Source organism: Chaetura pelagica, unplaced genomic scaffold, assembly GCF_000747805.2.
Source record: "Chaetura pelagica isolate M959 unplaced genomic scaffold, ChaPel_1.0 scaffold170, whole genome shotgun sequence".
NCBI classification, from domain to species: Eukaryota; Metazoa; Chordata; class Aves; order Apodiformes; family Apodidae; genus Chaetura; species Chaetura pelagica.
Genome location: NW_009952048.1, coordinates 969,244 through 985,177, shown reverse-complemented (window position 1 = coordinate 985,177; position 15,934 = coordinate 969,244). Strand labels below are relative to the sequence as shown.

General features: G+C 35.6%; 1 protein-coding gene across 3 annotated transcripts in view; it reads right to left on the bottom strand.

Moving 5' to 3' along the window:
• Window positions 1-15,934, bottom strand: part of IBTK (inhibitor of Bruton agammaglobulinemia tyrosine kinase) — a 48,682-nt gene that overhangs the window by 15,595 nt on the left and 17,153 nt on the right. For all 3 annotated transcript variants that reach the window (XM_010003055.1, XM_010003064.1, XM_010003072.1), the window contains exons 11-23: window positions 14,964-15,560; window positions 13,721-13,807; window positions 12,241-12,323; window positions 11,359-11,396; window positions 9,245-9,341; window positions 8,752-8,853; window positions 7,736-7,853; window positions 6,518-6,578; window positions 5,702-5,829; window positions 4,396-4,508; window positions 3,405-3,553; window positions 2,512-2,675; window positions 488-580 (exon numbers count right to left, since the gene is read on the bottom strand). In XM_010003055.1, coding sequence (XP_010001357.1) covers window positions 488-580; window positions 2,512-2,675; window positions 3,405-3,553; window positions 4,396-4,508; window positions 5,702-5,829; window positions 6,518-6,578; window positions 7,736-7,853; window positions 8,752-8,853; window positions 9,245-9,341; window positions 11,359-11,396; window positions 12,241-12,323; window positions 13,721-13,807; window positions 14,964-15,560 — 1,830 coding nt within the window. The remainder of the gene's footprint in view (window positions 1-487; window positions 581-2,511; window positions 2,676-3,404; window positions 3,554-4,395; window positions 4,509-5,701; window positions 5,830-6,517; window positions 6,579-7,735; window positions 7,854-8,751; window positions 8,854-9,244; window positions 9,342-11,358; window positions 11,397-12,240; window positions 12,324-13,720; window positions 13,808-14,963; window positions 15,561-15,934) is intronic.

Genomic DNA, 15,934 nt, shown 5'->3' with positions numbered 1-15,934 from the left:
CACTGCCTCCTGAAAATGTATATTCATCTCCCTGTGTCTTTGGAATGTTTCTGTGAGCAACAACCACTCTCGCTTCAGTCTGAGGAAGAACTGTCAGTATCAACATGTGTCTGCTGGGAAAAGTCAGAGGATGCGAGACAAGAAACAAGCTTCAGGACTAATGACAGTACTGATCCCACAAGAAATTTCCAAAGTGCTAGGGACAAGAATTAACTATTTTTAATTTAAAATACTAGGTCTTTCTTCCACGTTTGAAGAGCTAAGGCCTGCTTCTACAGCAGATGACCAAATGAGACTAGAGGAAGAGAAACGGATAAATCTTGTACATTCACAGAAAAACATCAGAATGAACTGAAGTAAATAAAGCCATTCAAAAACAAATAGGACAACTTCTCTTCTGCTTGTTTTAAACTTTGAACCACTAAGTAAATTCATAACAGCCTGGTCTATCACACTTTTCTTTTATAGATTCTGGTTTTTTACCAACCCTGAATTTGCCTTTGGCATGGTTCCACACTTCTGCATACTTTCTTCAATTTCCATGATGGTTCTTAGATCCATAGCAGGAGGGCTGGCAGGGCTAAATGAAAAATAAGAAGTTAACTTACAAGGCACTCATTTTTACTTACATTCCGCAGTTCCAGCCTTCACTGAAATCCTCTCAATCACAGATAAAATTGGTAACCGGATGTATAATTTATGTGTGTTTCTTCAATTATGGCAAACCTCAAATATAATGTTTCTGACAAAACTTTTATAAATACATACATATTTAAAAGTACACTATAAAAATACTTTCAAGGCTCATTATACTGTAAAACACAAAGATGTAAACTATGATTACTTAAAAAAAAATAAATTAGATACCTAAATCCAGGATACTTATCTAGTAGTCACCTGCCTATGTTAAGTATTAGAGATGTATTTCTCACAGGTCTTTCATGAAGGTTGAATTAGATCTTTCTTTGAAGAACAAGGTTAAAATTCTTTCCCATGGCAAACAGAACACTCTTTGCAAAGTCAGAGCTCTGTACAAGCACCAGGACCATTCTCAAACTTTAGGAATGCCAGAGTCACAGAGCAGTTGGGGTTGGAAGGGACCTCTGAAGATCATCTAGTCCAACTCACCCACTAGAGCAGGATAATCAGCTTCTTTTTCATGAATTACCTCATTTTAAACTTCCACCAAATATTAACATAAATTAAATTCAGACATTTCCAAGCTTTACATAAATCTATAAATTAAAACCTGTGTATGTAAAGGCATTTGTAAACTAAGCTGTGTTACAACTAGATTCAAGGACAAGCTTCGGAAAAAAAAAAAAAAAATACAGGCAGCACTCCCTACATAAATCAAACTACCACACACTGACTGGTGAATTACCCACTGGGAGGTCCCACCAAAACCTGTCATCACTGCTCCTTCACAGTAGTGAAGTAGTTCAGCCAAATAACTACAGTATTCATCCTTTAAACAATCTACACAATAGTTCAGCCTGCTTTTTCTTGATATCATACAAGCAATACTAGAAAAAGTGAAGAAAGGATACAAGAGAAACCCATAAAGGCACAATGACAGTACTGCAAAGTCCTATGGTTTCATTTGTTCTCTTTCCATGAAATTCTCTAAAAAAACCACTTCAAAATAACTCTAAGATAGGAGATGAATGTGAAGCTTCTTCCAGCCAGTCTAAAGACCAAAGAGGTGGTTGTGCGATGTGTTACTCTCTCTGCATAGACTTGCACAAATACACAGTAAGACAAAGCACTGATTGCTAATGGAACCCTGTTCACCAAATGATACACCTCAGAGTTGCAATTTCTACAGCTGTCTCACCTGTATTAACAAAGCCCATCAGCCACAAACCAACAAAGCCTGAGAAAACTGGGACATCATCCCTATATAATTCCCTAAATCCTTCAACTCCTCTCCATGCAACTTTGATTGACAACCATCAGAGACAGGACACCAGGCAAGACAGAGCTGCAGTTTGAGTCTATGATTGTATGATTTATCACAATACTGCTACATTTTCACATACAGATACTGCTACAGATAAAAAACAGTAATTTTTATTTTAGTACTGTATCAGTTAAGCCTATGGTGTTGTTTTTCACTGGCCATTTAAGTTTAAAGGCATGCTTTCAAAATGTCAAAGTACAGTGGTGCTTCTAATGGCTTAAAAAATGGTCTAATTCTATGAAAAAATGTCAAGTATTTTACGAAGTGTTAACCAAGCAGGCCTTCTAAAAAGACATTAAATGCCCAGACTGGTAGCACTTAAAAAAAAAATAAAAATAAAAAAAAATTATCTAGCAATTGCTTTTCTCAAAGAATAATTAAAAAGTGTACCAGTTTTATTACATTACCAAAATCTGTAATTCACATGTACAAATAATGTATGATCAGTTTGAGGAGCAGATAGCTTTTTGGTTTGAAGAGAACATTATTAATATTCACTACCAAGTGTAGAACAGTGACTGTAAGTTAGGAAGGCATCATAACTCCACCTGAAGCTGCTTGTTACCCAATTGGGAGAGGTTGCAGAGTTGCTTTTGGCACCAGGAATGGACTGTGGAACAGATTGTGTCAATGCTGCTGATCCCTTGTATGACTTCATCTCCTTGTTAGGTTGAGAGGGTTTCAAACCCTGACTGGATGCTTTGTCCTTCATCTAAGAGAGGCAAAAAATTTTGAATAAATATTCTTACATTTTTTCATTAAAAAAAAAAAAAAAGGTGATGCTACAAACAACTTGAATGACATCTATGTGAAAAGATTTTAAAGGATACCTCAAAAATAGTAACAACATAGTGAAACCCTGATTAATCTGTTATCTGTACCTTTTTTATTTTTCTCCTGCTTCATATTTCACCCTGAATAATTTGAGTCCAAATGTGCAACTTGATTCACTTGGAGATGTTCACTTCTAAAGCTTTAACAATATAGGCATAATTCTCTCATCTTATTTCTCTTTGCCAGTTTACCCTCAGTTATCCTGGGCCATGTTTCTGCCTAACTACAGTAGTCAAAGAACATCAGGATTTTCCTGGAGTATTTTGGCTTCTGTTTCTGTTTTTTTGGCTTCTGAACTTCAGATTTGCTTTGCACTTTAAATGAAGTACATAAAGACTTTACACAATTACTCTTTCAGTTTGAAATTTTCTGAACAGTACAGCATATAAAAATTCTTATTACAGTACCACATTAATATATTACTCTTACAAGATTTCATAAGAAATACTCATTTTTATTTACTTTATCAGACAAACACTAACTAGGTAAAGTTGCCTACTCCCTGTTGAGACAACAGTTCTTCAGAAACACTCTGAAGTACAGAGTCTGCTTTTTATGGACTAGATAAATAAAAAGAAATAAATTGTTATGAGGAAAGAAATCCAACCTCAGTCCTCTCTGGATGGAATCCTTTTGTGAAGTCAGGGGACTGCAAGTCTCTGGGGCTACCCACACCTGCGTAACTACCTTCAGAGTCAGATGTTAAGAGTTCTGGAAGTGATTCTACAGAGTTATTTTTATCCAGTTTTACTGATCCTGAAAAATACATAAAGAAAGTAGAACTATTAAACCATGAGAGCTAGACCAGGCAATGCTTAAAAAACCCAAAAGTTACTTGCTCCATATGCGGAATACAAAATAACCATAACTTTACCTAGTCTGGTAGACTACTAGACTGTAATAACTATAAGCAATTTATAACTACCTTAGTTATTTTTTCAAATTAAGACTACGCCCAGGTTTTTTCCACTGTCTTACAATATGCAGTTATAGGAAGTAATACTGACACTTTTCTGTTGAAAATGAAGGCTTATACAACCTTTTCAATAAAAAGTGACTAACTTTTTATATTAAAAACAAACAAAAAAACCCACATTAGCAGGAAAGTTCCAGTTATTAAAAGCACATGGAAAGTGTCCATTAATTTTATTTTCTAAAATAGATGCTTTTACAGAATTTGAACTTTGAGCATAAGCTTAACATGACATCCTTTCAAACAAAACTTAATCTTAAGAATTCACTATACAAATTCAACTACGGTGTTCACTAGATAACTCTGCTGGCTTTAGCTGGGATACAGTTAATTTTCTTCATGGTAGCTAGCAGGGGGCTATGTTTTAGATCTGTGCTGAAAAGAGTGTTGAAAATGCAGTGACATTTTCCTTATTGTTGAGCAGGGCTTACACAGAGTCAGGGCCTTTTCTACTTCTCAAACCACCCCACCAGCAAGTGAACTGAGGATGGACAAAAAGTTTAACCACAACAAGAAGAAATACGTTTTGCAAGATTTCTTTACTGAAGTATAGGAACCACAATGCATTGCATGTAACACTTTATATTCTGCTTTTATACCTGAAAGGAATCTCTTTCCCACTGACCTGTAGAGGCTGGACTCTGAATAATATCTGATAGATTATATCCTCCAGAGCTGTCAGACCGTTTTCGTGGCTTCTTTTTTGCCTTAGTTTTTGCTTTTTTGAAAAGGGCTTCCCTATCAAAAACAAACAAAAAAACCCAAGATGGATTAAAGGCAACGAAAATGAGCCTCTGAGCTATCAGTGTCAATGTCAAGTTTTTCAGTCAGCAGCAGTAGTTATACTTCAAGAATTAATACCTGCTCCCACCAGCTGTCACTAGGGGCTTGCTCCTGCTCTTCACACAGTGGCACAATGTTTAGGAAATTATTTGGAGGGAAAAGAAAAATCTAGGAGGAAGAGAAAAAAAAACTCTTTCCAAGGTAGATTTAGTCTCTTGTCTAGTAGACTGCACAAAGGCTTCTGCTGAGACAGTGGAAGATACAGCAACTGCATAGGATGTCACTGCCACCTAGGTCAGATTAAACCTGCTACACATGTAGCAACATAACCTACATCCAAGTTTCCACTCTCTTGATTCCTCCTAAATTAGTGAAGTTCAATAAACTCCACAGTGGATCTCATTTTCCCCAACATAAATAATACAAAATAATATTACTTCTTCCATAAAGCAGGTATACGGTGATGCTACCAAAGTGTCACGTGTTCCACGTGTCTGGTCTGGTAAGTTTTTACAGATCATGTTACTCTCACCTCTAAGTCTTCAGAACAAGTATTCAAAGACAGAATACCTGAAGTCCACAAAACCAAGGTGAAGCAACCTGATCCACAATTCTTTGGATTACATTTTCTAAGACCTCTGAAACACTGGACACTTGTTTTGTAATTCTGCAGCCAGACAGCAACCACTTTAAAACAACAGACTAAAAACTTATGCTACAAAACTTCCAATTCTCTTAATATTAAGAAATGTATTTTATCACCATTTTCCAGAGAGATCTATAGTCATTAAAGTCTGTTTTTCTCTTTTGCTTTCTCCTAATTATTCAGTGAAGTTCAATGAACTCCACAGTAGGTCTCATTACATACACAGGTCCTCTTATCACGTTCACAACTCCCAGACACTACTGTGAATGCTTGTTTCGCAACCTTTAGTCACATGCTACTTACAAACTGAAAAAAAAGTGCTCCAGTGCAGTTCTGTAACTTCTTACAATATTTAAGAGAGCTAAGAACACTCTTTTTAGTCTCCATTTCTACTATTTCTTGGTATTTCAATTCTGAACCCAAAGGGAGTCAGGCACCATCCAAAGAGGGATGACATCACAGACAGCCCACCTAGTTAAAAATGTTTATGAAAAATACTTACTGAGAATTTTGTTCTGTATTCAATTCTTCCCTTAAAAAGACAAAGTTATCACCATCTTCAGGCTCAAAAGAACTTATGTCAGGTCCATCTGGATATGGAGTAATTACCCTCCTGACCATAGCTGGAATCTGTAATTGTAAAAGCCGTTACACTAAGTTTCTCTTAAGTTGTATGCTAGCAAATACAGGATCTCTTGCTAAAAATAAAAAGAACATCTGCAATTTAAAGCACTTTTAAAGATGAAGTATTTATTTAAACATTTGATAAACTTACGGTACATCTTTAGGAAAAACAGAATATTTAAAGTGAGAGAATCAGAATGCATGTTTTAGCTCCCTATAACTCCTGACAAAATAAATATTCCAAGGTTTTGCAAACATTCATCTTCTACTATTGTATAGTTAAAGAATACTGGATTATAATGTGCTTTGGTTTTCCCCTATGTATTAATTATGCTTCTTACTTACTATATGATCACCCTGAACTTTACACTGCTCTCCTCTCGTTTCTTCTAAGTAACAGATGCTCTTTTCTATGGGTTTTGTTAATGCTTTTTCACACAACAGTTGCTAATTACATAACATAAATACATTTAACATGTGTAATTAATTAAAGGACACAGTACTGTTGCAGCAGTGGCTAGTGAATAATGAAATATGAGCTACATCAGAGTGATAAAAGCAGCAACTAACATTAGCTTTTGAGTCAGATGTTCCACATTCAGCCTGTCATCTACAGATCTTACAGCTATGTATTTATTACTCATCTGTTCTCAGTCTAAAACTAATCAGATTACACTCAAGTTGTACTACATACCATTTTTCTGTAATAAATAGACAGATCCTTTACAACTTCATCACTTAAGACATCCAGAGTCCTAAAAAAAGAAAAAAAAATTCCAAATTTCAAATTTATCCTACCATCTTAAAAAAAAATAATACACACATTGAAGAAAAATTCAAATTAACTTCTTAAGATTAATCTCACCCACAGGCACTACCACCTATTCATGGTGGTCAGAGTCAGAAGAAAGAAAATGAGCACAAAATATAAGCTAGTCAATGCCCTTGTTATAAGGCAGGATTAAACCCACACACTTTCCAGATAGCCTACCTTTATTTAAGGCTAAAGCCAATATAGACCTATGTCATTAAGTCACCATGACCTGGTCATTACTGTATCTATTTCTGCATACCTTCAGGTCTTCCTGACATGTATCTAATACTCCAAGACTACGCAAATTCTTCTATAAAACTCATCCACAACATCCCTTCACTTTTATGTAAAAAAATAATAATACACACTGGAATAGGCTGCCCAGGGAGGTGGCTGAATCACCATCCCTGGTGGCATTCAAGAGATGTATAGATGTGGTGCTTGGGAATATGGTTTAAGCACTAAACTTGGTAGAGTTTGGTAATAGTTGGACTCGGTGATTGTAAAGGTCTTTTTCAAAGAGAACAATTCTGTGATTCAGTGATTCTGAGCAACAAACTTTATTCAGCAGAACTGTCTTGCCTGCATGAGCAGCTCTACTTGCACAAAGCTGTCAAAATTAAGTCCTGTCTCAAGTGTATCAGATTAAAGGTCTAGCTACATAGTAATGACATTTTCAGATTTTCATTAAAATGCATATATAATTTTAATTGTATTAAGAATGTTGCACACCCTTTCCAGGCTGAAGATGAAAGAAATCTGTGCTCAGAATATAATGTCATTAGATTTTTAGTCTTCTCTCCAAAATCCAAGGTTAAAATGTTTATACTTTATAAAGATGTGAAGAAGAAAATTGCTAGTATGAATGAATTTCTTTATCTGTGATACAAACAGAGCAGTTGTGTGACATAGAAACAAAGCTATGTTTGATGGTGATTCTCACTCCCTGCCTGGCAAAAATAAACCTCCCTTTAAATTAGCAACATTCAGTTGTATTTTAACACTTAACTGCTCCTATTAGTTCTTCCAACCCTTTTGCCTTTTGGGGATGTTTGAATTTAACAGCTAGTGTGTGAGCACATTTGCATTTCTCCTTACCTTGCTTCAAGCAAAGCTCCCATATTGAGTCCTATGAACTGCAAGCAGGACAGTTTTAACTGTTCAGCACTGTACATTGCTGAGAACTCCAACAGCTCAGCAGCATTCTTTAAAGTAACTGCAAAGAAAAACACAAGAAACTAAATTGGATAACATGCTGCAAAATCATGGAGCAGTTTTTAAGACTTACTGCACAGTATGATCTAGTTATTGAAACATATATACTTCTCCATTCCTAGAAAAACCAGTAATGCTCGAATGGCCATAAAGTACAGCAAGTTCCACATAACTGCAGCAGCTTGAATGCAATAGCTGTGTGCCAGAAACAGAAAGGCCCTACCTATAAATGTATTAGTTTCGGTATCTTGAAACTCAGCAGTACAAAACAAAAGGAAAAAGAATGGTAAAAATAGCAAACTTCATATACAGCATGAACAGTTCTTAAATCTCTAAATGTTCTTTGAGCACAGAGAAAGAAGGAAAAGGGGGGTAAGAGGGACAGAAAGAGAGAAAAGAAATGTCAAGCTGTATGCTGACTTTGTGTATCAAGTGTATCAACAATACTCTGTGTCTTCTAGAAGAAACATCTTCATAGCCATACAGAAACAGCAGTGTGTCAAGCAAACAACAGATGAACTAGTAGAACTAAATACAAGGACAGAAATAGAAACAATTCATTTTACCATGTTCTACAGACAAGTTTGAATTCAATAAAATAAAGATTTATAAATAAGTTTTGTTTCTTTGTTGTAGTGGTTTTAGGTGTGGCTTTCTTTGCCTTTTTTACTTTTTTTTTGTTTAATAAAAGATTGTGAGATGAAGACAACAATGCATAAGGAATGGAAGATTTTGCTACGCTAGAGCACACTAAAGACAGTGACTGTTAACAGACATGCAATGAACAGAGCAAAGGAATATAAGCAAATAATTCTGTGCTGAAATAGGCAAGAATATTAACATCTTTTAAATAGCATTTTTATATTCTAAATCTTTATAGTACAACTGGAAGAACTCACGTTTCTCTGCAATGGCTACTTCACAGATTTCTTTGAGTCTCAATATAAGGAGTTGGTCTGCTACCACAAGAACATTACATATGAATTCCACATTTTGAGAATCTGGAAAATAAAGCATCATGTAAACACTGTGGGGAAGCCAAAAGTTACTACAATACATACAGCTTCAATGGGATTTTTATCAGAGGACAAATGTAATGGCTTCGGAAATTTTTACCAGATCTTCACAGCACAAGGAATAGCTTAGAAGAGCACAACCAGTCATTTTTTGGAAGCAACAGAAGGAGGGAGAATGAAAATTGCAGTTTGACAAACCAGAAGAAAGGTACAAAAAGGCCTGAGGTACAGGTATCACCTCAAAATCTAAAGCAAGTCACAAAAATGTGGATTTTCTACATAAAACTTTAACTCAAGCATATTAAGTACTGAATTTCTATTTTAAAAATATAAAATCTGCAGGAGTTAAGTTGAGATAGAAATATATTCATGGCACCTTTTATTGCAAGAGCTTCATCTGTATACAGGTAATCTACAATGACCTGTAGTATGTCAGAATGGATTGGCATCTCCAGAGCTGAACAACAGGAAGCCTAATAAGCAAAAGAATTTAAAAAAAAAAAAGAAAAAGAAGCTGACTACTTGGAATAAAATACAAATTAATACAGGAAGTATCATTAGCAAATTACTCAGACTGAGGCTCACATTTTCAAAGTTAAGCAATCATTTAAGCATTTGCACAAATTCTTCAATTAAGAATTGACTGTAGCAGAGCAATTAAAGTCTGCCAAAACCTCTGAACAAATATAAAAGTAACAGTTCAGTGTTCCATCAATTTGAGCATGCTCTCTAACAATCCTCCCCAATTATATACTTCACCCTCAATGGTTTAAAAGCAGAACCACAAGAATCCCCTACACGTACTGAACTGCTTTCTTTTCAAGGTAAGAGATCTAAGAAACCACAAGTTCCCATGCAAGAATAAAATGAAAGTAAGCATTACTGTTAATCCCTAGAAAACTAGTTTCTCAGAAAACCCTCTATCTGAAGAACCATCTTAACCATTAAGGCAAAGCTTTTCTATGAATGTTAGCCATTAAAGCATGTGTCACAATTCAAGTTTATGCAACACCACTGCTTAGCAACTACTGTTTATTTCAGGTGATACTAAAGCAAAGTTTTAATCTAAAAGATTTATTTTGCTTTAGAACATGCTACGAGTACTGACACATTTCCCACAGGAAGTTTAAAAGCCTCTTACATATATTAATACTTCTATAAAACATCTAGAGCACTTCATTCACAAAATATGAATTCAGTATAATTTAGATTTACTTATGAAAGAATAAATAACTTACAAACTACATACAACTGATAATAAAACAATTGTACAAATGGGACATTCAAAACAAACAAACAAAAAAAAAATAATCAAGCAATCCCTTGTCTCACAGTGTTTTGGATATATTTCCTCCGGGATGAGTGAGGAAAAGGCAGCACAGTAACTCAGACAGGTAAAGTTCTGTTAGGCAGCAGAACTGCCAGTACTTTGCCAGGTTCTTAGATTTACATATTGCTGAAAAGCTATGAAAGTTTTGAAAACTCTTTCATACTGCTTCAGCTTTCCACCTCTGAAAAAGGCTTCTCCTTTTACACCTTTCCTTTCTTTCAACAAGCATCATTAATACTATGCAGATAAGAGGCATTTAGTGAAATTCCAATGTCCAGGAAACACCAGGATACTGACACACAGCTAGCAAACAGGAACCAAGACAAATAAAATATCTACGCCTTTTGAAGCAGCAGCTGGTAACTAAGTGGAATAGCCCTTGATATCCTTTATTTCATTAACAGTTGAAGTCAACTAGAGATTCTACACATAGACTCGATTCTGCTGTATCTTTCACTCAGTACACATGAAAAGCGGTAACACACTGCATACTACTTAGATTTTAAGATCTTTTACTGAAAGAAAATGAAATCTCATCCAAACCAGTACTCCGTTAAGAACAGTCCAACAGCTTTTTTAAATCCATTAACTAGCTCAAAATAAATCACAGAATCACACAGAATCACAGAATCTTAGGGATTGGAAGGGACCCTGAAAGATCATCTAGTCCAAACCCCCTGCCAGAGCAGGATCACCCAAAGCACACTACACAGGAATGCATCCAGGTGGGTTTTGAATGTCTCCAGTGAAGGAGACTCCACAACCTCTCTGGGCAGCCTATTCCAGTGCTCTGTCACTCTCACAGTAAAGAAGTTGTTTCTGATGTTTACATGTAACCTCCTGTGTTCCAGTTTGCACCCATTGTCTCTTGTCCTATCACTAGACATCACCTCTAAACCAAAAGTAATACTTTAATTTCCTTTGACATACATTATTATTACATTTGTCACTCCCATTTAATACACAATCTCAACAGTATAGATCCAGAGTAACCAAAAATGTGTTATGTTTGTGGGGCTTTTTTTCTTGCAAACAGGATCCAAGAAGCCAGCCTTTTTCTTTCCCCAGTATTTAGAATATGTTATTCTAGGAAAAACTGAAAAGCTGTCACTTATTTGCTGCAACAAAACATACTGCCACATGTTTATTGGCAAGCTTACCTCCATCCATGAGCTGCTTAACATGCTGTGAAAATAATCTGTAAAGAAAGGCATTTCAGTTCAAGATGCAATAAAATTTCAGCTAAAGAAGACAATACAACTTAGATATATGTAAAAAAATACACACACATACCAAGTCTTGCACAAAGTACACACTTATGACATGGGAATTCCTTTCCATCTAAAGATTTCAGGGTCACATCGCAGAGGTCTGAACTAGAAGATATTTAAGAGGATCAGAACTGTGACTATTCAGGAGAGAAAGAAGTTGTAAACTCAACAAAATAATGCTTACTTATGAAAGTTAGTATTTATCCCTTAAAATAAAACACACCTGAACATTAATAATAAAATACAAAATGAACCTAAAAATATAGCCACAATAGCTTCAAGAGAGAAATTTTTAGTCCAAAATTGAGCTCTCAAAACTCTATCTGAAGTATTTCCTCCAAAACACAGTCAATTGCTGTTTCAAAATGCTACGACTAAACAAATTAAGTATCACAGAATGGTTTCAATTGGAAGAGACCTTAAAGATCATCTAGTTGCAACCCCCCTACATGGGCAGGAACACCTCCCACTAGATCACATTGCTAGAGCCCCATCCAACCTGGTCATGAACACTTTCAGTGAGGGAGCACCCACAACTTCCCTAGGCAACCTGTTCCAGTGTCTTACCACCCTCACAACAAAGAATTTCCTCCTAACATCTAACTTAAATCTCCCCTCTTGCAGCTTAAAACCATTACTCCTATCCATGAGCTGCTTAACATGCTGTGAAAATAATCTGTAAAGAAAGGCATTTCAGTTCAAGATGCAATAAAATTTCAGCTAAAGAAGACAATACAACTTAGATATATGTAAAAAAATACACACACATACCAAGTCTTGCACAAAGTACACACTTATGACATGGGAATTCCTTTCCATCTAAAGATTTCAGGGTCACATCGCAGAGGTCTGAACTAGAAGATATTTAAGAGGATCAGAACTGTGACTATTCAGGAGAGAAAGAAGTTGTAAACTCAACAAAATAATGCTTACTTATGAAAGTTAGTATTTATCCCTTAAAATAAAACACACCTGAACATTAATAATAAAATACAAAATGAACCTAAAAATATAGCCACAATAGCTTCAAGAGAGAAATTTTTAGTCCAAAATTGAGCTCTCAAAACTCTATCTGAAGTATTTCCTCCAAAACACAGTCAATTGCTGTTTCAAAATGCTACGACTAAACAAATTAAGTATCACAGAATGGTTTCAATTGGAAGAGACCTTAAAGATCATCTAGTTGCAACCCCCCTACATGGGCAGGAACACCTCCCACTAGATCACATTGCTAGAGCCCCATCCAACCTGGTCATGAACACTTTCAGTGAGGGAGCACCCACAACTTCCCTAGGCAACCTGTTCCAGTGTCTTACCACCCTCACAACAAAGAATTTCCTCCTAACATCTAACTTAAATCTCCCCTCTTGCAGCTTAAAACCATTACTCCTTGTCCTGTCACTACATGCTCTTGTAAAAAGTCCCTCCCCAGCTTTCCTGTAGCCCCTTCAGGTACTGGAAGGCCACTATAAGGTAGCCCCAGAGCCTTCTCTTCTCCAGGATGAACAGCCCTAATTCTCTCAGCCTGTACTTGTAGGACAGGTGCTCCAGCCCTCATCCTTGCTGCACTTCTCTGGACTTTCTCCATGACCTCTGTGTATGGCGCATTTCAGTCAACCTTAGATGGTTTATGTTCTTTATTTCTTTTACATTAGTAGCTACTATAAGTTTTAACAATGCATTTTAAGATTAAAGTTATTAAAAGTTTGTGGAAAAAGCTACTTCTATGCAATGTAGCTTTTAATACATAAGTATTCAAGCCTTTGGGTATAAATAACCCAAATTAGAACAGAAACATTGCTTTGATAAAAGCAAAAGGAATTTTTCATTGAAAGATACTTTGAAGATTTTCTTAATTAGAAAAAACATAAATTTGCTTATTACCAATCTGTGTCATCTTACTGTCACAACAAATATATTTGCATATATTTTCAAAAGTCTAACTGCTTTTGACTGAATTACCCACAACATTTCTTCTGGCATCAGTATTGTCCGACACAGTTAATCCACAGCACACATTAATGTACAGCAAAAAGAAGCAAAGATATACCATACATCATCTATCCCAGATTATTAATTCATAGATGAGGCTGTAAGCATCTACAGAGAACTTCCAAACAAGAGTTACTGTCAAAGAGACAAGTGTACACCAGAAGTTATAATATAGCTGATCAACCTTAGCCTACATGCAGCAGATAAAGAGATGACACAAAAGGAAGATGGTGGGGGTAGGGGAAGCTTGAAAATTTACCATATCTTCTGATTTAATTTCAGTTTGTTCCCACTCTTCTTGTTGATAACATTAATTTTTCCATTTTCTAACCTGACTTCTTCCAACCTGCAAAGGATTAACACTAGCAGTAAGTAATTCAATTAGAATACAGTGTAAACTATTAAGATCAGTTTCCCAAAGTAACAGCACTTCAGTGGCCTCATTCTGTGAATAAGAAAAAGGATCAAAATCATTGCTGAAAATTAGAAGGGTCCAGATATTTTATTTATTTTAAAGTCTTCACTGCAGATCTGAAACATAACTGACATTCTTAGTTATTTATTTATTATCTTAGATGAAAGCTAAACTGCTATACCTAAGGCCAAAATCCAGCACGACAGGGTGAAAAATCTAGAAGTTACATATACCAGTCAGTTACCTGAGCAAAGACAGTGGTTTGAAAGAGATACCTGTTTCAGTAAAGGCTTCTTTAGCACCCTAATTCATCAAGGAAACTTGTGAATAGGTTGGTAAAGATACAGGAGTGGTGCTGGGGAATAACAAAGCAATCAACTTTCAAAGGGGAAGATCTTCAACACAGAACTTAGGAACTCAGTTTTAGCAGCAGCTAAACCTTTGCTGGTTAATTTTAGTGATTGACAAATACAGTGAAGAAAATTGCCCTGAAAAAGCTAATTCTCTCTATTGACAGGAAAAGCCAAATGCAGAAAAAAAACAAACGCCACCACACCAAAACTGAGTAACAGAATTCTACAGTGACATTTGGTCTCAGTTCTATTAATTCTCCCACATAACATTAAGAATGCAACAGTTAAACAATAATTCAACTTTGCTTTGTATTGTTTTACACTAAATATGTTCATTGTCTATGGAAAAAACTGGTAGGCTACAAACTACAGCATAGAAATCCATCAATCCAAAACCTAATTAGATCATCTAACAAAATAAGTACTTATGTTGTATGACAGTCATTCTGCTTTAAGTACAAAATCATGCTACAAAAGTCTGCTTCTGATGCTATTCAAAAAGGTCATACATGCTTTCTCTTAGCAAGGAGCATCAGAACAAACATGTTCCTTTAAAGAGATGATACGGTGTGTGCTGTAAACTTGTATACATACGAAGAACAGAACAAGCAAAAAAGGCAGACTTAAAACCCAACTAGCCTTCTTCTTTAATAACAACTAACATTAGGAACAGCTTGCATATAAACACTCTGTGAAGAGCTTACCAAAATATAAACTCATATCCTTTCACCTACCTTCCACTTAAATTGCTGAGTCCAAACTTCTTTGCAGCACTTTGCAACATTTTTATGAGGTTAGCTTCTTCACCAGCAACTTTGCCTTTTTTAGATTTGCTCTTTTGTTTTTCATTTATAACTTGCACTTGATTATTTCTATAAATCTCAAATGCAGACTTTCCATTAATATTTTCATCAAAACTCATTTTGCTCAGGTTAGAAATCAAAGTATCTTGATACTCTTCTGATTTTCCTTTATGCAGGATTTTTGGTTTATAACCATGAGTCAAAAGATCACAAGTATCAGTGTATATGAACTGCAGAAGGTATGCAAACAGATCTGGATGAACTTTCTCTATTACATAAAGATCACACCCAACAGCATCTTCATCTTTACGGTAGACATCTGGAGTGTCTAGCTGGTTGTCACTGGAAACAAACAGTTTCCTGAAGAACTCGGAGCGTACAGCCAAGACATATTTGTGCAAGGGATAGGTTCTTGTGCCAATCTGAAAAGTCACATCATGGATGCTGTCCATTTCATCTGTTTCATCTAACAGTTTGCCAAAATCCTTTCCAAATCTTGATAATGAGACACTTGGAATTTCATAGAGACTACAACAAAATGAAATCCATCAACAAACACACTATTTACAAGCTCCATATAATTTTACACAGTATGTTTAATGAAAAGGGTGAGGTTGTTTCTGTTTGGCTTGTTTGGGGTTTTTTTCTTACACTGCTGGACTACTCAACTTTTTTCATCCTATTCTTTACAAAAATAGCTAATACCACCTAATAATATGGTATTTAGGCAACCAAATCACCAAGATCAGCTCATGTATGTAAGTTTAGCTCCAGGTTATCAAATATAGTATTTTGCCTTCATAATGTAGCCAGTAAATATGTATTATCAGAACGATCTTATCTTGTTCTTCCCACAAGAACAAAAAGAAATGTTTGCTGTATTTTGAATTACAATCCAAAGA